General features: G+C 40.9%; 2 protein-coding genes and 1 non-coding gene across 14 annotated transcripts in view; all 3 read left to right on the top strand.

Annotated features, from left to right (window-relative positions):
- The window catches only part of MYCBP2 (MYC binding protein 2), a 136213-nt gene extending 135237 nt beyond the window's left edge, over positions 1–976 (top strand). For all 12 annotated transcript variants that reach the window (XM_060273339.1, XM_060273338.1, XM_035116062.2 and 9 more), the window contains one exon: positions 178–976. In XM_060273339.1, the coding sequence (XP_060129322.1) occupies positions 178–293 (116 nt within the window). In that variant the 3' untranslated portion in view covers positions 294–976. The remainder of the gene's footprint in view (positions 1–177) is intronic.
- A 3468-nt stretch (positions 977–4444) lies between these two features.
- TRNAE-CUC (transfer RNA glutamic acid (anticodon CUC)) lies at positions 4445–4516 on the top strand. The gene has a single exon. It is a non-coding gene; the product is annotated as a tRNA-Glu (tRNA).
- Positions 4517–5399: 883 nt separating this feature from the next.
- On the top strand, positions 5400–19535 carry FBXL3 (F-box and leucine rich repeat protein 3). The gene is made up of 5 exons (XM_035116236.2): positions 5400–5618; positions 9709–10072; positions 13287–13409; positions 14734–14905; positions 15851–19535. The coding sequence occupies exons 2-5, from the start codon at positions 9710–9712 to the stop codon at positions 16492–16494; spliced, it is 1302 nt and encodes a 433-aa protein (XP_034972127.2). The 5' UTR covers positions 5400–5618; position 9709; the 3' UTR covers positions 16495–19535.
- Positions 19536–21321: the final 1786 nt, after the last annotated feature.

The following is a 21321-nucleotide window of genomic DNA, read 5'->3' as shown; positions in this document are numbered from 1 at the left end:
GCTTTCTTTCCACAAGAAGAGAGGCACCATGTACAATATGGTCAGATCTCTCTCTCTCAATTTGGTTGGGTGGGTGGGTTACCTTTAGCATAAAGATTTGAACCCTTCAGTGGTGTAGCTTTATAAATTTCTAGGTGTTTTACAGATTTTGTTTAGTCTTCTTAAACTTTTTTGCAGGTCCCAAGGGCAAGCAGCTTGAAGGAACAGAATGTCCCCTTCATGTAGTCCATCCACCTACTGGCGAGGAATTTGCACTAGGCTGTGGCGTCTGCAGAAATGCACATACTTTTTAGTCCATAGTCCTTTTATTTGCCAGAGCAAAGCTGCTGTCATCCCACAAGTGTCCTGAGTTCATTATAAACTACAATTAAAATGAGGATGGGACCATTTGATAACACAGGAAAAAGGAACATAATACGGGAAGATGGATGCCAAATACCATGTACATAATCCTTGCTTTGGGGGAAATGACATTTATGACCCAAGACATCAAAACTTGTGAGGTGTTTGCATGTGGCCATTACGTGCATCAGCTACAAAGCATTGGACACTTGCAAATAAATAATTGCTGTCAAAGAGGCTCTGTTTCCGTGGACTCCAAATGATGCTGGATATCAGATGAAGAAAAAGTTGATTATTGTATACTGACTTTTTTGTAATCCTGTACAATTGTAACTGCATCACGGGTAGGGGTGGAAAAAGGAATATTCTGGTTTATTTCTTAGACTGTTATTAAAGTGTTAGGAAGGCATAAATGTAACCAGTATCACGCTGTATATATAAAATATCAATGTTTGTCCTGTATAAGAATTACTAAATTGTAAACAGCAGTTTCATTTAAACTTCTGGGTTATGTTTGAGCCTGAAATTTTAATGAAGTGCAATACTGAGTGTGCCTCATATCTTGCAGCTGTAAACATAATGGAATGTACATGTCAATAAAGCCGCTGTACATTTTTATACAGTGAAAGTCTAATGAATGTGAAAGAACTTTTATTTGGGAGTGGAAACTCTTAAACGTATCGAAAATGAATTTATTTGAAGGGCGTTCTTACTAAGGTAAGAAAACACTTCTGTTTTCCTTATCCATTTTGACACAGCTCTTTAGCAAATAAAACACGCTCCTTTTCAGTCTAGAAAAAACCACACCCTTTATCATTTTATACCACAAAACCTCCCAACCTGCTGTGTCCTGAGTTGCTTGGGTTCGTCTTCTGAAATTAAGTTGTTTTAGGGCCAAAGTGTATGCAGTCGATAACTGTACAAAGTTTGTAAAAGAACAGAGAGTCATGAAATTCTTGCTGTTGTACTCTCTTAAGGGGGTGCTGTGTAATTATTGTAAATTACCCCCTCCCACAACCCCCCCCACCGAAAAACCCTTTTTTATCAGTTCACTCATAGAGTATTCCTGGAGTCATAACCCCACTCATCTTCCCACTCAATGTTCAAAATGCTCAGTTGGTAGAGCATGAGGCTCTTAATCTCAGGGTCCTGGTTTCAAGCTCTACTTTGGGCAAACAGATTCCTGTATTGTAGGGGGTTGAACTAGATCAGCGTTTCTCAACCGCTGTTCCGCGGCACACTAGTGTGCCGCGAGACGCTGGCTGGTGTGCCGCGACGTGCGGCGACGAGAAGGGCGATTTGCATTGTCACGTGCCTGGCGGCCGTCAATAAACAGCACTGACCCGCCGGAAAGGAAGCCGGCCGGGTCACGACGCGGGCATAGCTGCCAAGTTCTCCCTTTTTTAAAGGGAAATTCCCTTATGCTGAATAGGCTTCCTCGCGAGAAAAGGGAAAAGTTGGCAGCTATGGACGCAGGGCGAGCGCAGCTCTCAACAGCCACCACCACGGGAGGGTGGTTTTAGACAAACTTAAAGAAGCTGGCTGGATGAGCTCAACCTAAAACTTGCTGAGCAAAGGATTGTGCTGGCAGAGAAATCAGCGGATTGTGAAGCCTTATTACAGGAGATTGCAACCAACACAGCAATTGGCAAGTGTTTCTTACAGTCATAATTATATAGTCAATATAGGGCAGCACAGAGTTAATTTTTTTAACTTTTTTAATGGTGGTGTGCCTCGTGATTTTTTTCATGGAACAAGTGTGCCTTGGCCCAAAAAAGGTTGAGAAACACTGAACTAGATGACCGTCATGGTCTACAAATCTCCGATTCTCCAGGATGCTTGTATTCCTCCGGTGCATGTCAGGCACTCTGGAAACTACATCAGACGCCCATGATGTTTTAATGTACTTTTAATCTTTTATTGGAAGCCACCCAGAGTGGCTGGGGAAACCCAGCCGGATGGGCGGGGTATAAATAAAAAATTATTATTATTATTATTAAGCATCCTAGGTACAAGTTAATGGGATGTTATTCCAGAGTGCCTGAAATCAACAAGAGGAAGTTGAGCACTCTGGAAAAGACATTATTACTTTTTTGCTATGTCCATAAACTTTGCTAGGAATGAACAAAGTGCTGTCCCTAATTGTTGTTCTGGGAGCCTGGCAATTGGCTGGTTCTTCCCAGTTTATTTCTGATGGAAAATCCAGATTTGGATATTGGACAGCATCAGTGGAGGCTGGTTCACTGTAGCATAACCTGTTGAAAATGTCAAGCATTTTTTAAAAAAATTGCTCCTCAAAACCACACACACTTTCCTGCCTCATACTTTCTGGAATTTACTGAGGCATTTCTGTCAATTGGTTTCCTGCACCACTCAGTCAATCCTAATCGAATATAGCTGAGACAAAGAGGTCCTTTCCATGTGTCTAAGCAGAAAAACTATGTGGCTGAGCCAACTATTGGAAAGTCAGCCCTAGTAGGAAGGCTCTCCATCTGTTGTTATGAGGCAGATATGGGAGGAATCAGGACTGCACCAAAAACAGCCAAATGTGGTAGTATTAGGCTATCGGGATTATACATTGGTTCTGTGCATGCTCACAGCTCTTTCTCTGAAGGGCAGAGAAACAACAGGGAGTGTTTCCTACTGAAGAGTGCTTTTTGTGTTTAGCATTTGTTTTGTGCACTTGCAAGAGAGCAAGCAAGCAACAGTGAATCTCTATTATTATTATTTTTATTTAATAGTTTGCATTTATTTTGAACTGGAATTGTGAGGAGAAAGATAGGATGGCGTTGGGAAGGGCCATAGCTCAGTGATAGATTGAAGGTCCCGGGTTCAGTTCCTGACATTGGGTTGGGGAAGAGACATCTATGTGAAATTCTGAAGAGATGCTGCCAGTAAGTTTAGACAATACTGAACTAGAGGGACCAATGGTTTGATTCTGTATAAGGCAACTTCCTATGTTCTTATGCCTGGTGCGTATTGCAGCAAACACTGTATTAATCAATTCTCTACACTTGCTCAGCAAGCATATGCCGAGTGAAGCAAGGCAGGTAAGGTAGATCTGAGCCACATGCAATCCCAGAGTATTTCCAGGAAAGGTGTGTGGATCTGCTTCCAACAAGCCCATTCCGTAGCAGTGGATATATTTTGGAACACACACAAATGGAGGAAAGTTCTGTCACTGTTGTTTCTGGCTTCTTATGTGAGCTGGTCAGTGAATCTCTACAATTAAAATTTGGCCTCTGTCTCTGAGCCTGTCTTCCGAAACCTGGAAGATATTTTCTCCAAATTCAGACACAACAGAGGCTGATCACGATCAGTCTGGTGTGATGAACTCCACACATGAGCAGAGATAATGACTTCACATTTCTGGGACTGAGCCATGCATTTCAAATATCTTCTGCTGTGCTCTGATGCGGCCTCATTCAAACATAACCATTATTTTTGTATATTGGCTGGAATACTTTGTTCTTTTAATTTAAAAAGTGTTTGGATAATGAATAAATTGATTCTTTTGGGGGGGGGAGCTGCACACAACTGGAAGCAAGCTTTCCTCACATTGTAAAAGCTTTTGCTGTGTTTAGCGTAGATGTAAACGATACATGAATTCAAAAATTATAAGACTTAATTTCTAAACAAGGTCTGGAGTCAAATGTGTATGAAAAAATGACACTTGGTCCCACATACATGAAAGCTCTTCCATTGATGTTGCAGAAAATAACTGATTTTTTTTAGAGACAACTAACTGCACTCTGCACATGTGTCGTGGCACTTTTCTTAAATATGCAAGCCATATTTTGTAGTGGAAGCATCAAGGTTAAGAACTGCATAGTCAAAACGTTACCAGCTACCACTGGGGTAGGGCTCTGCAGATCTTGAACGTATAACTTGGTTCTATTTCTTTTTTAACTTAATCTATATATATAATTTCAAAATAAGAATTTTAAAAATCCCCACAATTCTTTCACAGAAACCAACAGGGACATTGCAAGCGCTTTCAACCTAGGAAGCAACATTGGTCCTCTAGTTGGGCTCCTATGTTAGGCAGCCAAATGTCCACATCTCTCCTTCGCATGATTATTATTTTGTAATGATAATGATTTCCCTGGTGGTCTAGTGGTTAGGATTCGGCGCTCTCACCGCCGCGACCCGGGTTCGATTCCCGGTCATGGAACACTTCTTGGGACCCAGGTGGCGCTGTGGTTAAACCACTGAGCCTAGGGCTTGCTGATCAGAAGGTCGGCGGTTCGAATCCCTGTGACGGGGCGAGCTCCCGTTGCTTGGTCCCAGCTCCTGCCAACCTAGCAGTTCGAAAGCACGTCAAAATGCAAGTAAATAGGAACCGCTACAGCGGGAAGGTAAACGGCGTTTCCATGTGCTGCTCTGGTTTGCCAGAAGAGGTTTAGTCATGCTGGCCACATGACCTGGAAGCTGTATGCCGGCTCCCTCGGCCAATAATGCGAGATGAGCGCGCAAACCCAGAGTCGGTCACGACTGGACCTAATGGTCAGGGGTCCCTTTACCTTTTAATGATAATGATTAATAACAACCACCACCACCCATAGCTGCCAAGTTATCCCTTTTTTTAAGGGATTTTCCCTTATGCTGAATAGGCTTCCTCGTGAGAAAAGGGAAAACTTGGCAGCTATGCCACCACCACCACAATAATAATAATAATAATAATAATAATAATAATAATAATAATAATAATAATAATAATAGCAGCTGCCCCATTTCTTGCTCCCTCTGGCCATTCCCTTCGCGCCAGTTATTCCTCAAACTAGCTGCGGTTGGACTACAACTCCCATCATACCTACCCAAGCGGAACCAGCCGTTAAGGGAAATGGGCGTTTCGGAAACGGACGGCGACGTGACAGCGTCGAGAACGTCTAGAAGCGCCGTTTGCGGGACGTTCTAGGAAACCTCCCTCTACGGGCGTCTACTGTAGTGGGAGGGAGAGCGCTGTAGTGGGAGACGAGTGCGAGGCCGCATGCGCAAACACCTCCCTTCCGGGCATGCGCGGTCGAGGGCCAGCCCCGTCGCTGTGTCAGACGAGCGTCGCCATTTTGAAGTAAACAGGCGGTGGGCGGTTGCGCGGGCAGCGGTTGGCTGTTGTCCCTCAGCTGCCGACCAGAGTGGCTTCTTGGCGAGGCCCCCCTCTTGTGACTGGCGGGGCCGCTGATGAGGAGGAAGCGGCGGCGGAGGAGGAGGCGGTGGCAGGAAGGACTGAGGGGCCCCGGATAAGCGACGCGGAGGACGGGAGCTGCCTCCGACAGGTGACCCCGGCGGGCCGGGTGGGGGTGGGGGTTTCTGGGTGCCCCCTTCGCCCCTCCGGCTCCACGCAGGCGTGGCCGCCATGCTCTGGGTGTTATGTTATGTATTCCATTTATTCCGTTTAAGGTGGCGATGATTAGGAGGATGATGATAGTCATAGTGATCATCATCATCATAAATTATTTGCACCCCGCCCATCTGACTGGGTTGCCCTAGCCACTGCGGGCAGCTTCCAACATAAATAAATAAAAAAAACATAAGAAAACATGAAGCATTGAAAAGTTTCCCTATACTGTACTGGGGCTGCCTTCAGGTGTCTTCTAAAGGTGACATCTGATGGGAGGGAGTTATACGCCGATTGATTAAAAAAATGAAAAAAAAACCCCAGCAAACAGACCTCAAGACAAAACCGTAAAATCAGAAAAATGTTTTGATAATAATAGCAGTAATAAAAAACAAACGACTTATTAGGAGCTTTTCACCCGAAGGTCTCCAAGCGAATTAAAGCAAAGATTTTTATTTTTACAGTATTTTTATTTTGCAATACTGTACATAATACCATAGGGGAAAAGGAGAGGGGAATCATATAATACATTAATATTAACTACAATGTATCATCTGTGGAGGGGGGAAGGGGAGTATGACTACTGGTAGTAGCAAACACCATTAAAGGTAAAGGTAAAGGGACCCCTGACCATTAGGTCCAGTCGTGACCGACTCTGGGGTTGCGCGCTCATCTCGCATTATTGGCCGAGGGAGCCGGCGTACAGCTTCCAGGTCATGTGGCCAGCATGACAAAGCCGCTTCTAGCGAACCAGAGCAGCACATGGAAACACCGTTTACCTTCCCGCTGTAGCGGTTCCTATTTATCTACTTGCATTTTGACATGCTTTCAAACTGCTAGGTTGGCAGGAGCTGGGACCAAGCAACGGGAGCTCACCCCGTCACAGGGATTCAAACCGCCGACCTTCTGATCAGCAAGCCCTAGGCTCAGTGGTTTAACCACAGCCACCTGGGTCCCTATTAACAAACACCATTAACAATTCTCAAATAATGAACAATGGAATACTCTGACACACTAATTAGCAAATAAACAAAACCCCAGTCTAAAAATCAATCGTATCAAAGTAATTTTTCCCACCCCAAGGGGATTTGCTCACCTCTCTCCAGCTCCTGCTGTCATTCATAGAATCAGTTGGAAATCTAGCCCAATGCCCTGCAATTCAGGAATCTTTTTGCCCAATGTGAGGCTCAAACCCACAACCTTGAGGTTAAGGATCTCATGCTCTACCAATTTAGCTATCCCAGTTGTTTCTGTCTATGTCACCCCCCCAAAAAATATTTCCCTTCATCTCAGACCCAGTAGCTGCACCCATAAGTTGTGGATTCATTATATCCAGTTGCCCTGGAATGACATAAAATTTTTAGGCTGCTTTTCAGAGGGAAAGCTACTCTGTAAAAAAAGTGTTCTCTTTTTAACCGTTTAAACAGTTCTGCACAGAGATCTGTTTTACTGCCCACATTGCCAAACTAATATGCTGTGCCTCATTGAAGTGTATTGTAAGACCTTAGAGACACTTCTGGCAAACGTTTCTCTCCCCCTCCCCCCCCCCCACCAGCACAACATATACTTTGCTACACCTATGATACGTACCTACTCTGCCAGCTGCACAGCTAAGAGGCAACGCCATATTTGTAAATGTACTGTATGGTGCAAATTATCCATTACAAACTTTTTACAGAGTGACCAGAAGAAAGTTGAAGCACCCAAATGCCATTGCACAGTGTCAGTAAAGTTACAATATATATATATATATAAACACTTCTAAGTCCCAGTGTGGCGACTGCTGTAGTTTTAGAAATATTTGTATACAGGTAGTAATCCTTGGGCTCTCTTTAGGTGTCTGCACCCTGTGGAGTTTCCCTTCCTTTTTCTTGACAGTAGTTCTCTGCACTGCCTTGAATTTATTTATTTGTAGCTGCCCAGTTTGTTGGGTAGAATAAGAAGTACAATGCAGCAAACCCAATAAAAGTTGTCTAGTTCTTAAAGATTGTTAGTGTCAAAGGTGATTAACAACCTCAAAATTCTAGTGATGCTTTCCTTCCTCTGTTCACAAACAGTACACCTAGAGGTAACGAAAAGGATAAAAATAGCAATGGCTTGGCTCCTTTCTGTGTAACCAGTCTGCACACTGCAAACAACATGTTGGCAGAACTGAGATAGGTGTATTCAAAGCACACTAAGGGCTAGTCCTCACTCCACTCTTTTTAAAAGTGTTGATTGAATAGTGTCATTCTCAGTACAATTGTATTGTAACTACGTAGTTATTTAGACTACACCCAAATTAATTTTTCATTTGATATTCTTGTAGTCTGATCTTAAGACTTTTGGTGCCATCAAATACTGTAACTGCTTAGGGTGAGGGCATATACTGGTGCTGCCATAAACAAATATTGTAGGATTTACTGCTTTACACATAGTTCAGCCAGCTTAATTAGACAATGGTTTTTCGAAATAGCACAATAATGGTAAACTGAAAAATGTTCTATTGCTATGCTAAGAATAGTAAAACCTCTTTCCGCTACATCATACTGTGACATTGCACACTGCCGAAATTGCAGATCTTCTCTGACTCCTGGGAATCAAGCCATGGCTGGCTCAGCATTACATCTGAACCCAGGCTTATGATTTATTTCACCCGAAATGATTCTTGAGCACTAACCAAGACAAGGAGGAGGAGGTTAAATCAGCCATGATCAAATGGGCCCAAGACTTTGGTCTCAATATAGAGATGTCTCAGTGGGAAAACCTTTGGAAAGTCAACTGGAGATTCACAGCATGCTACACTTTAAGGGATAATTTCCAAAAGATGTTATATTGTTGGTATCTGACTCCTTACAAACTTGCTAAAATGTTTTATAATGTCCCAAATACATGCTGGAGATGTGGAGAACAGGGTGCCACTATGTTCCATATGTGGTGGGTATGTAAAAAGATCAAACCCCATTGGAATGACATTTACTTTGAACTTTAAAAAATATTAAATATAAATCTTTTAGAAAAACCAGTCTCATTCACACTCTGTATAACAGGCTTAGCTATCCCCAGAAATGCAAGGACTTTTTTTTATACACTACTGTTGCGGCGAGAATATGTATAGCAAAACATTGGAAGAGTGACATAATTCCAACTAGAACTGAATGGATATTGAAGTTGGTAGAGTATGCTGAGCTAGATAATCTTTCTAAAAATATCAAAGATAAGTCCAAACGAGTTTATTTCAAGCTGGGAACCTTTTAAGAAACATTTTAAAAAGAGTTGCCATGACCTGAACACGGTTGTAGCCTTTGAGTAGCCTCTGTAAATAATTATGTTAAAGGAAAATGTATATGAGCTTTAATACTTTTTCAGTTATTAAGTAGTTAAGTTTATGCAACAAGCTTATTAAAATGGAAGAAATATGGAAAGGACGGGAAGTCACAGGTTGATGAAGAAAATTTATTGTTGGAGAGTTTGTGGTTGTTGTGGTTGTGATGTTTGACAATTTTGATTTATGGATAATAATGAATGAATGTTTACGTTGGACAGATGTGATGATGAACAATAAATCAGGAAAAAACCAAAAACTTCTTCTTGGGTACCACTCATGGTTTGTTTTTGGAAAACAATCCACATGCTCAGATTTAGACGTAATGCTCAGCCGGACCATGACTTGTTTCCCAGCAGTGCAGCAGAAGCTCCCATTATTTAAGCAGTGTGCACTAACATACTGCACGTTCTCATTTAAACATTTTATTTTAAGTACGATTTAAAGTGATATGCAAAAAGACCAGTACTGTCTGTCTTAATACCTTTCAAAAGCTGTAGTGTCATTGTGAGAATCTCATTTGAGAAGATGGCATTATAAAAATCTTTTCCAGATCAATGTTCCTTACATGGAAAAAAAAGAAATTATTCCACACCTCTGGATGTTTTGCTTTCAGATCTTACTTAATTTTGGAGGCTTTATAGTAAGAGAGGACTTGTTATCTTTTGAAAATGCTGTTTAACTTGTAGAGCTAATATATTCTGAAATGTGTTTCTCTTGATAGAATGAAACGAGGCAGAAAAAACAGCAAGACCAGCAATCATTTATCAAATGAGAATACAGCAGATGGCAAAAAAGTGAAAATTACTGATGAAGAATCTGCTGAAGTATTTCAGGGCCCTGACTGGGGGAGCCTAATTCCAGATATTCTACTGCAGGTGTTCCAGTATTTGCCTCTTCTTGACCGTGCTCATGCAGCCCAAGTCTGCCGTGTGTGGAACAAAGTGTTCCACATGCCTGAATTATGGAGATGCTTTGAATTTGAACTGAATCAGCCAGCTACATCTTACTTCAAGGCTACTCATCCAGACCTCATCAAGCAAATTATTAAAAGACATTCCAATCATCTACAATATGTCAGCTTCAAGGTAACAGTTTTATAACTTTTTTAAAAAGACAGCTGAATACTTCATAAATTGCTGGATTTTCCGCAACTGCACATATTTGCGACATTTGCAGCCAGCTCCCTGTCTGGCCAGTTAATTGGCATTAGTTAGGAAAATAGGAGAAAATAAATCATTACTATAACAGTGAAAATCTTTGAAGCATGTTTTGTAAGTAGCAATATTTCTTGCAGTGATTGGGTCTAAAATGAACCTCATTCCGAACCTGCATGTTGGTAGTTTGTTACCTAAAATAGAAACTGAGAATGAATTTTAGAGCTTATCTTTGTAGGGAGCAAGGCAATCTAAGTGAACACAGAAGGGGGATTTCTAGTTTACATCTGCATTTATGTTATTGTTTGAATCAAATAAGCTAACAGTATCCAGTTAATGTATATATATCTACAGTGAGTTATGAAGTGTCTACCTGAAAATGCTAATTTCAAGCATGGTAAAAACTAATCCTGATGTATGCTGTGCCAACGTTTAACAAGAAAAACTTGTGAGTTATAACTGATACTGCACCAGCAGGGTTCCACTGGCGCAGTAGGACTTTAATTTTCTCTATTCAACTCAAAACACTCCTCAATACCTGCTTCACAGAGTCTCCAAAGAGAGATTTCATGTTGCAGGGACTTAAAATTAATGTTGCTGTTTCAGCACAGAGATAGCTGTTCCTTCTATCTTTCTGGCGCTAGTCCCAGTGCACTGCCACTCATCACAATAGAAATGTCCTACGGCCTCCCCTCAAACAATAGATTGTAGATGGTTCTTGTTCACCTGGCATTAAGTCTCGACCCCCAGCTTGCTTTACTCCAGCTCCCTTAGTGGGGAAAGATGGCAGTTCTACTGAGGAAAAGCACTAATGCAGTTGCCATTGTAAAATGAAGAACATGGGTTTGGTTTAAAAGGTACAGTTCCACAAGGGCTGCAGTTTTTACTTCCTTCTGTGCTGCTCTGTTCTGAAGATGTTTCTCAGTTCTTAGTGGCAGATTTTTAGGGATCTGCAAAGGAGAAGATAAAACGAGAAAGCCCCATTGTGATTAAAGAATGAAGGGTAGGTTCCAAGTTAAGGATCAGAAGTGCAAGACACTACTTTTAATTCATGCAATTTAGACTGAAAAACCCACGAATGTCAGGAAACTGTAAGAGATAATTACGAGCTTTTTTGTGTCTGAATTGATTAATATTTATTTATTTATTTATTCCACATGTATCCTGCCCTTCCTACTGAATGAGCCCAGGGCATGGTCACAACTAAAATCTCCTGAGAATAATTTGTCCATGACTAACTTCCCTTCATGCTGTCCATGTTGTTAGACTCGTATTACAAGTTTGCTTTGAAAATGACTGATGTCTGTTAATTCTCTCAGTATTTAACATCTTATATTTAAGTTAAACTGACAGGAGGTTTCCCCCCCCCCCCAAAAAAATCACTGTGTTCATTATTGGGAATGCATCCTATTACGATAATGTTTGTCTTCCTTGTTTTGCTTTCCTTCAGAATGATATGGTGTCCTGAGAGGTTTTTTTAAAAGAGATCTAGTCAGATTCAGAAAGATGCACTTGTATGTGAGATGGGGTTATATGAGCCCATGTATTTAGTATTCTTCATCAGGGTATTTGAATAAGGATGGGATTGAAATGGTTGTGCATCATTGTGACACCAGGCAAGAGTTCACATTCTTTTCCATGGGTGGTTTAATCAAGCCAGCTTCAGTAACTATAGCTGCATTTAATGTGAACCACCTTTTTGTTAGTTCAAACAGCACAACAAACTGCAATTAAGCAAAGGCTTCTGAACTTCTCCCAACTACATAGTTGGAGAGGAGAGGAGGAGCATGTGAACCTGAGGCTCACAGAAACTCAACCCTGGTTGTTCATGTCACACTAAAGGTTGAATGTTTTTTTGAACATTATTTTAGCAACACAAAATTCATATTCTATAAAACAGATAAAAGTTTATTGACTGACTGTAATGATGTTAAGAAAACTGCATTACAAAGCATATTCAGACCTGTTTTTTTTACTGTTTATGTTTCCCTGTTCAACTTCAGGTAGCCACTGACATTTCGAGGGAGATTTCTCATGAGTTCTGGGAGAAATGTGTTATAATTAGGCAGCAAATTAACCATTTTAATTAATAGTTTAATCAACTAAAGCAGTAGTTTTGTCTATGAATCAAGGGCACACTTATTTTTGGAAGCTACTTTGGTGTGAGTACAATACAGTAAGGGGGAATGGAAAATGTTTTAAGATGGCTATTATTTCTAAAGATGAGCCAAGGCTTTCATTTGTTAAATTTTATAGTTAAACAAATTATAATAAAATTACCTGTTGCCATTTTTGTTGCTGTGAAAAATGTTAAATGATTAGTCCACCTGTTTGAAGCTAGATGATTTCTCAACTAAGAATTCTTCAATAGGTTTACAATCTTAATCATAGTGCTGCGAAGCATGCCTGAGCACGACTGCAAACGATCAACTGATAATGAGTAGGTTGAAAGAGCAGCTACCCACAGCAGGCAGACGGGGAATGATTTTACACTTACCTTGAAACCATGGTTTGGCATTACATGAGTGAGCCGTGGGTTTGCACATTCTATTCCATTTATTTAGGGAGCTGGGTATGTTTAGCCTGGAGAAGAGAAGGTTAAGGGGTGATATGATATCCATGTTCAAATATATAAAAGGATGTCATATAGAGGAGGGTGAAAGGTTGTTTTCTGCTGCTCCAGAGAAGCGGACAGTAAGAGCTGTTCGACAGTGTAATTTGCTGCCAAGAAGTGTGGTGGAGTCTCCTTCTTTGAAGGTCTTTAAGCAGAGGCTTGACAGCCATATGTCAAGAATGCTTTGATGGTGTTTCCTGCTTGGCAGGGGGTTGGACTGGACGGCCCTTGTGGTCTCTTCCAGCTCTATGATTCTATGATTCTAATTAGAAACTATTTGTATCTATAACTGATAATTATTAGAGACAACTAATAGCTAGAATCCTTTACCCAACATTTAACATATGTGTGCCCTAAAATGGAGTTACTTTTCTCGTCTGATCTTTTGTAGCAGCAACAAAGTTAATAATAGCAAAAGTGTGTAAGTCCATGAAGAGGTAAAGTATGAATGTTTTAAATAAAACAACTTAGAGAGTTTTTCAGTGTTTGGAGTGATATTTGCATCCATTGTGTGTTTGTTTCCTTTTTAAGGTGGACAGCAGCAAGGAATCGGCTGAAGCAGCTTGTGATATCTTATCACAGCTTGTGAACTGTTCTTTAAAAACACTTGGACTAATTTCCACTGCTCGACCAAGCTTCATGGATTTGCCAAAGGTAATTGATCCTACTGAAAAACTGTTGTTAGAAGGGAAGCTGCTCAAGCAACAAATTATGAATTTGTCAGTTCATTGTGTGTGATGTGAAAAGCTTTTTGCCTCCGTGATGATCCTATTTCACACCTTTTCAAACCATGTAGCATGCTCCATTGGCCCACACCCTGTTTCTTTCTGTCCCTGTGTTGGCTGCATTGTGGATGAAAGTGAGCATTGCAAGCTTTGTTCTGTGTTAAAGGCTGCACCCTGTGTTTCTTACTTAAGAGAGCAAGGGCTCCAGTTGATGGGACCTGGACTCATCAGTAGGAACTTGAGAAGGTTGCTGGCAGGGAAAGGAGCTTTCAGGCAGGGAAGTCCTGCAGCTTCCCCTCTCCATCTAACACTTAGGTAGGAAACACCTGAAACCAGACATTGCTGCAGGCACTGCTGCTTGACAGGGCCTCAAATCCTCCTGGAGGAAAGTGAGCTGAGGGAGAGGAAAGCTACTGGCTGGAGATCCATCCAGGCAAAAGGGGAACAAAGAGGTGAACTCCTGGAAGGAGCATGAGTGTCTGGCTGTTGCCAGGGTGAGGCAGGAATCTGCTGGCCATGGTGAACAGATCTGGGAAGCCGTCTTTTAAAGAGGCTGATGAAGGAACCAGGGTTCCCATTGAGCAGAAGACAACCATTTCGAGTCTTTGGAGAGGGTAAACCCAGACAGAGATGTAGATCTCACACAATGAAAACCGTTACCTTGCCCCCCAGATTTTGCTTACCACTCCATGGGTTGAAGGGGAGGCAAATGGAGGCCACCTGGGGCAACTGGCCCACTGGGCTGAGAGACATCTCTGCTCAGTCCAGTGCCTCTGCCATACAGCAGGGCCATCAGACGCTAATTTGGCCATTTCCCCAACTGCACTGATTGGAGCTTGCTGGCACAAGTGGAATTGGATGTGTTAAATTTATGGCAGAACTCTGTACTTCCTGAGGAAAAGCCTATTATTTGCAATAGGCGAAAGAAAGGCAGCTCAGTGTAAATCTGGGACATCCAGTCTTGGCTCTCTTCCAAGCAACAAGCTACACTTATTGTTAAAATGTGCCTTTTTGGTGCTTGCTGGAGGCAATCTAAGCTTCTTCCGGATGAGTGGCAAACTGTGAACTTGTGATAAATATTCATAAACTGAGTTAGTCTATCTCTATGTACTGTTTTAGGAGCAGCTGAAAAATAGGTTGGTTGCTCAACATTTTGAGTCATTTTCCAGATTTTCTTTGGGGGGTGAAATACATTTTCTATTGCGGGTATAACGTTTCCTTTTTGATTTCTCTATTTTTCCTCCTTTCTACAGTCACACTTTATTTCTGCACTGACCGTGGTGTTTGTAAACTCCAAATCACTTTCTTCACTTAAGATAAATGATACACCAGTAGATGATCCATCTCTTAAGGTCCTAGTTGCTAACAACAGTGATACTCTGAAACTGTTGAAGATGAACAGTTGTCCTCATGTTTCTCCAGCAGGTGAGCTTACTCTTAGAATATCTAAGTGTGATTATCTTAGGTTTTTTACTGTCCAGTCTTATGTCAGAATTATTAGCACATATTTTTCCTTAGTACATTCAGTTATATCATAATTGTTTGACTACATATAGTATAATCTATGTAAAGTAATTATTGTTAACGCAATGGGTGACCCTGGAGAAACAACAGTTTCTGGATTAATAATAGATTCCTGGTATATTCTAAGTGTCAAACTACGGTTAGCAGGGTCAGAAGAAACAAGGATCTTGCAGCAATTTCAAAATGTGATTTATGATCCCAGTTTATTCTGATCGTGTTTTCCATAGTTTCTCACTTGGGTGTATTGGGAGACTATGATTAGTTCAGGAAGTTCTGAATTGTGGCCCTCTGAGAAGCACGTAAGGATAGGGTGATGTGACATAATAGGTGCTGGTTAATTACCCCAGGCAGTGTTGAATTGTACCGTAGTGGGATGGGGACACTTTGCTCATGTATAACTTGGCTTAATAAACCGACATGTGCATGCATAGACTTGACCACTGTGTGTTAGATGTCCCAATCAATTACAGCTGTTTCAAAAATCTATTTGCATGTCATGCTGAGTCATGGTATGAATGTTGCGAACAGCCCTGTGATCTTCGGATGAAGGGCGGTATACTACTACAGTGGAACCTCAGGTTGCGAACCTGATCCATGCGGGAGCCACGTTTGCAACCCGCAGCGTTTGCAATCCGCAGCGCTGCGTCTGTGCATGTGCGTGACACGATTTTGCGCTTCTGCGCATGCTCAAGCGCCAAAACCTGGAGATAACCCATTCTGGTACTTCCGGGTTCACCACGTCCATAATCCGAAAACGCAACCCAAGGTATGACTGTACTAATAATGACGATGATGATGATGAGACATTTTGGAAGTGAATTCACATTCTAACATTTTCTTCTCAAGGTATCCTGTGTGTGGCTGATCAGTGTCATGGTTTACGTGAGCTGGCGTTGAACTACCACCTGCTGAGCGATGAGCTCCTCCTTGCTTTGTCTTCTGAAAAACACGTCAGATTAGAACACTTGCGCATTGATGTAGTCAGTGAAAACCCTGGACAGACGCACTTCCATACAATTGAGAAGAGCAGTTGGGATGCTTTCATCAAACATTCTCCCAAAGTGAACTTAGTCATGTATTTTTTCTTATACGAAGAAGAGTTTGATCTATTCTTCCGATACGAAATACCAGTCACTCACCTTTATTTTGGGAGATCAGTAAGCAAGGAAGTGCTTGGCCGGGTTGGGATGACTTGTCCTCGCTTGGTTGAACTGGTGGTGTGTGCCAATGGATTACGGCCACTGGATGAAGAGTTGATTTGCATTGCAGAGCGCTGTAAGAATCTGTCAGCTATTGGCCTTGGGGAGTGCGAAGTCTCCTGCAGTGCCTTTGTGGAGTTTGTTAAGATGTGTGGTGGCCGCCTGTCTCAGTTGTCTATAATGGAGGAAGTCTTGATTCCTGACCAGAAGTATAGCTTGGAGCAGATTCATTGGGAAGTGTCAAAACATCTTGGTAGAGTTTGGTTTCCAGACATGATGCCCACATGGTAGTCTCTGACAAAGGCAGGGCACATGGAAAAGCACCTTACATTTTGAGCATGCCATGTTGCAGCTTAATCATATACAGTGGTGCCTCGCTTAACGAATGCCCTGCTTAACGAAATTTCCACTTAACGAAAGGTTTTTTCTAGTGGAGGTTGTCTCACTAGACGAATTTGTTTTACGAAAAATTCGTCTAGCAAATCGCGGTTTCCCATAGGAATGCATTGAAATTCAATTAATGCGTTCCTATGGGCAAAAAAAAAATTAATGCATTCCTATGGGATTCGCTAGACGAATTTTTCGTTATAAGAAAAGACCTGTGGAATGAATTAAATTCGTCTAGCGAGGTACCACTGTAAGCTAATTTGTAGTTTGCAATGTGTTCTAGAAAACTCACATACTACTTAATTTTGGTTTCTAAAATGAACATTTAAGAGGGGAGACTGAGGGTGTTCTGAAACACTTGTCTATAAAAAAAAACTTTTTCATTTTCTTTCCCCCTTTTGAGACAGGGTCTACCTAAATGTATGTAGAAACTGAAAATAGTTAACTGATACTCAGATGCTGTAGCTCAGACTTTACTCTGATAAATGTCAGTATTTAAACTAACTTTAGGAACTGCAATTGATCTTACAGACTGAAGTACAATTTGTAAAGGGTGGAAGGTCACTTTTCTTATAGACTCGGAGTTACTAACGCTACCTGTGCCATGTTCACTCAGCTATTTATCCTATGGAGTCGCAGGTTAAAGTTACATACAATAAGATGTAAGGTACGACATGTGAAGACAGAGCAGTACAGCTACATAGTTGAATTGTATATAGAAAATGCTTATTAAATCACTTAAAAATATTTTTGTGTGTAAAAATTACTAGTAATGAGTTTTTCAAAAACTTATTTGTTGCACTTTTGAGACCTAAATTTGACGTTTATAGGGTGTTAAAATCTGTACAGAAACCTGTTTTAAGGTATTATTAAAGCTCAGGAAGCTAAAGTATTATAGGAGGAATCTGCTGTATATTGATTATGACTCAAAATTGGTTTCCCCCCAACTGTTCTACATTTACTTTTAGGAATTACGCTGTTCATATTTCCTCAATAATAAACAAAGCCAAATGTTTGTACAAAATAGCTAAATGGAATAAATGGTTTTTTAGTGTAAAGAAGAAAGTATTGTCTGGACTCCACTGCTACCAGAAAGACAAGGGTTAAGTAAGGCGTCGGTGGTTGCTGCCATCCTACCTGAACAACAGCTACATTTTCCTAGCCGATGGTACAAAAGAGATTACTTATTGATCAAGACCAGGGGTCTAGAGAGGCACAAGCACTTGAGCAGTTTTATTTTCCTTCCATAGCAGTCACCTCTCACATCCAAAGGATGATTTTTCAGATGGTTCAGATCTGGCATCCCCAAACTTCGGCCCTCCAGATGTTTTGGACTACAATTCCCATCTTCCCTGACCACTGGTCCTGTTAGCTAGGGATCATGGGAGTTGTAGGCCAAAACATCTGGAGGGCCGCAGTTTGGGGATGCCTGGTTCAGATTTTTTTTGAGGGTGTTGTTGCTATAAGGGAAAAGTCGCCTTGCATGTACCAAAAAACCACTAATGTCTAAGAAGAGCTATAAAACTTTCTGCTATCAGTCAGGATCAAAATAAGTGATCAACTTAATCCAGTGGTCTTTAGACTTATCCCACAAACGGCAGTCCCCCTCCCCCATGCTACATGGCAAACTGGCTGTAATGCTCTCCTCCATTTCAAAAATATTTTGAGAGCTAGGGGGAAATAAAATAATAATAATAAATAAATAAATAAATAACACTTTTTTTATTTGTACCCCGCCCATCTGGCTGGGTTTCCCCAGCCACTCTGGGCAGCTTCCAAGAGAGATTAAAAATACATTAAAATGTCACACATTAAAAACTTTCCCTAAACGGCTGCCTTCAGATGTCTTCTAAATGTCAGGTAGTTGTTTTTCTCTTTGACCTCTGGTGGAAGGGCGTTTCACAGGGTGGGTGCCACTACCGAGAAGGCCCTCCGCCTGGTTCCCTGCAACTTGGCTTCTCGCAACGAGGGAACTGCCAGAAGGCCCTCGGCACTGGACCTCAGTGTCCGGGCGGAACGATGGGGGTGGAGACGCTCCTTCAGGTATACTGGTTTGGGTGTTTTTAAAGTATAAAATTGCATTAGCCCCATTCTTCATAATGGCGCGGCTTCCATATTCTTCAGCATTAGCACATTTGCCAAGGAAACCTACTGTATTGCTGTTATGAACTTAAGTGTGGTGCAATGTGTAAAGGCTAGCTTGTATCTACATCCAAAATATTTTTGAAACATTTCTTTGAGCAATCTTTTCTTCCAGTCGTATTTAGTAAGAGAAACGTCTCCGGAGTAATGAAGTCTAGGTTTGAAGGCCTACACAAAATAGGCCAAGGAAACACTATGCCAGAGAACAGTCTAAACAAGCTTTTAAACGGAACCTGAAGGTGTGAGGCAAACGTAGTGAAGGTTTAAGTGGTAATGCAGGCTACGTTTTAAGGTTTGACTAAAAGATCCATTCCATGATATGTGAAGAAAGATACCTTTAATTAAAAGCGTTAACGTTTAAAAAACAGTAACTTAATGTATTGAATCAGAAATACATTTTGGCACCTGTTTTTGTACATGTTTACCTGGACAGATTCTGATATTTTCAGAAGTATTACTTCTCAAAAGACCCAACAAAGACCATGATGTGATACAGAGTAAGTGATAAAACTTTGCAGGCACTTTCTATTAGATTCCATCAAATGAAAAAAAAAGTATGGATTTTATATTCTGAGTGTAGGATCCTCTTGTAATTAGAAAATGTACCCATTATAATTACTGTCAAATTTCCAGATGTATAGATGAGAGTGAACTGTAAGACAAGTATATGATTGAAAGAACATTTTGTTCAATGGACTCTACATCTGAATAGGATACATGTTTCTGTAGATCTTTATCAAATAGGCAGATTTTATCTGAATTTGTTTAAAGTAACACTTTAAATGTCCTTTTTGATTCTAAAATGTACTTGGTTTCTGTGTGGTTTTTTAAAATGAAAATTAAGTAATATTGTTTCCATCCTTGGTATTATTTTAGGTTGTGTGAATGAGCATCTTGATACTTTGAAAAGTGCCCCTGTGTAGCTGCTTGATTTACCGTTCTATTTCATTTTAGTACTGTATTGTTATTAATGGCTGCTTTCTCCCTACCCCATAGCAATCAGGAATAAACTTAGCAGCAGAGCAAAGCTAATATTATCCACAGGCAGGGGGAGGCAAATGTCACAGCATAGTCACTTTGCTGTGATATGAATGAGTGTTCCTCCTCCATGTGATTTCCCTTTCTGTTCTATAAAGTTTGGTTAGATCTAAAGAAGCTTCCTCTTATCCACCTTCCTGCAGAGGCTGATTTGCCACATTGTTTGCTGCACAGAAAAAGCACTGGTAAAAAAAAATTATAATTTCTCAAGGGGCCATACTGGCACTTGTGTGTGAAACCTATAGCAAAGGCAATTCTAATAAAACTGAATTCTGTCTGTGTAGACCAGGGGTCAGCAACCTTTTTCAGCAGTGGGCTGGTCCACCGTCCCTCAGACCATGTGGTGGGTCGGACTATTTTTTTGGGGGGGGGATGAACGAATTCCTATGCCCCACAAATAACCCAGAGATGCATTTTAAATAAAAGGACACATTCTACTCATGTAAAAACACGCTGATTCCCGGACCGTCCGTGGGCTGGATTGAGGTGGTGATTGGGCCGCATCCGGCCCCCAGGCCTTAGGTTGCCTACCCCTGGTGTTGACTAGCTAACAAAGATAAAAATAATGACATTGTTTACCCTTAGTAAACATCTTTCACAAGAATAAAACTGCTGGCTCAATGTTGCTAGCAAAGGCTTTTCTCTCTTAGGAACAGCAAATATCCTGTTTTGTTTTGAACAGGTATGATACATCTAAACTTAGAGTGCCAAACCATAACTTTGGATTTTGGATGATGATTAACAATTATTATTTTTATAACAAGCAGTAAATCCTTAAGGTGCAACCACATCTGTGAAACTAGAATGGCATCACAATAGGACAATAAATACCTTCATGGAACAGAAGAAGGGGGGAGATATCTTCAAAACTTAAAGCGTAAGCAATGACACATTCTTCCTTAACTCCATGAGAACACACCCTCTCAGAAAGAACTCTAATTAGTGCAATGCATCTGAGCAGATGTGTTTTGATACAGTTCATGGATCAAAAACAATCTTTTATCAAGGTAGTATCGTTCTCATTTACTACACAGGTGATCATGAAAGGTATAGTCAAAAATTGTCTTAAGTAAAAAAAAGCTTAGCTCATTTTGATACATATTTATCTGCTAGATGGGCCAATACTAAACAGTGCTATCCCTTAGGCCAACTTAAACAGCCAGACCCGATTTGCTCATTCCTCAAGGATATTATGCTCACTAACCCAAGTTTCCATTTAAGATGTAAAACACTGGCACAAACTGTCCCAGTTATAGAGATAAGACCTATGGGTCAGTAGTTATTTGGATCTCCTTTAGGATTAAAAACCTTAATCCAAACTACAGTACTGTATAGGGATTATGGATGAACAAAGGACATTAAATTTCAATCCGAAGCAAGAAGTAAATTTCATTGTGATTAGAAGTTTTGCAACACACACATTAACACTACCAACTCATTGAGCCTATTTTGAAAAACTTTGTAGTTCAAGTAACAGCACAGATCAGCTGGCGGTCATCCAGGAAAAAACATCCTTTAGAATCACAGCAACCTATGAATTTAGAATAGCTG

The sequence above is a fragment of the Zootoca vivipara genome, chromosome 4 (assembly GCF_963506605.1).
Source record: "Zootoca vivipara chromosome 4, rZooViv1.1, whole genome shotgun sequence".
NCBI classification, from domain to species: domain Eukaryota; kingdom Metazoa; phylum Chordata; class Lepidosauria; order Squamata; family Lacertidae; genus Zootoca; species Zootoca vivipara.
This window is presented reverse-complemented; position numbering and strand designations above follow the sequence as displayed.

Bases quoted from the DNA above. Each gene is read 5' to 3' on its own strand.
- FBXL3 (XM_035116236.2), top strand. From the start codon at position 9,710: ATGAAACGAGGCAGAAAAAACAGCAAGACCAGCAATCATTTATCAAAT. The intron at 13,410-14,733 runs GTAATTGATCCT...TCCTTTCTACAG, and splicing joins GCTTCATGGATTTGCCAAAG to TCACACTTTATTTCTGCACT. The intron at 14,906-15,850 runs GTGAGCTTACTC...TTTCTTCTCAAG, and splicing joins TCCTCATGTTTCTCCAGCAG to GTATCCTGTGTGTGGCTGAT.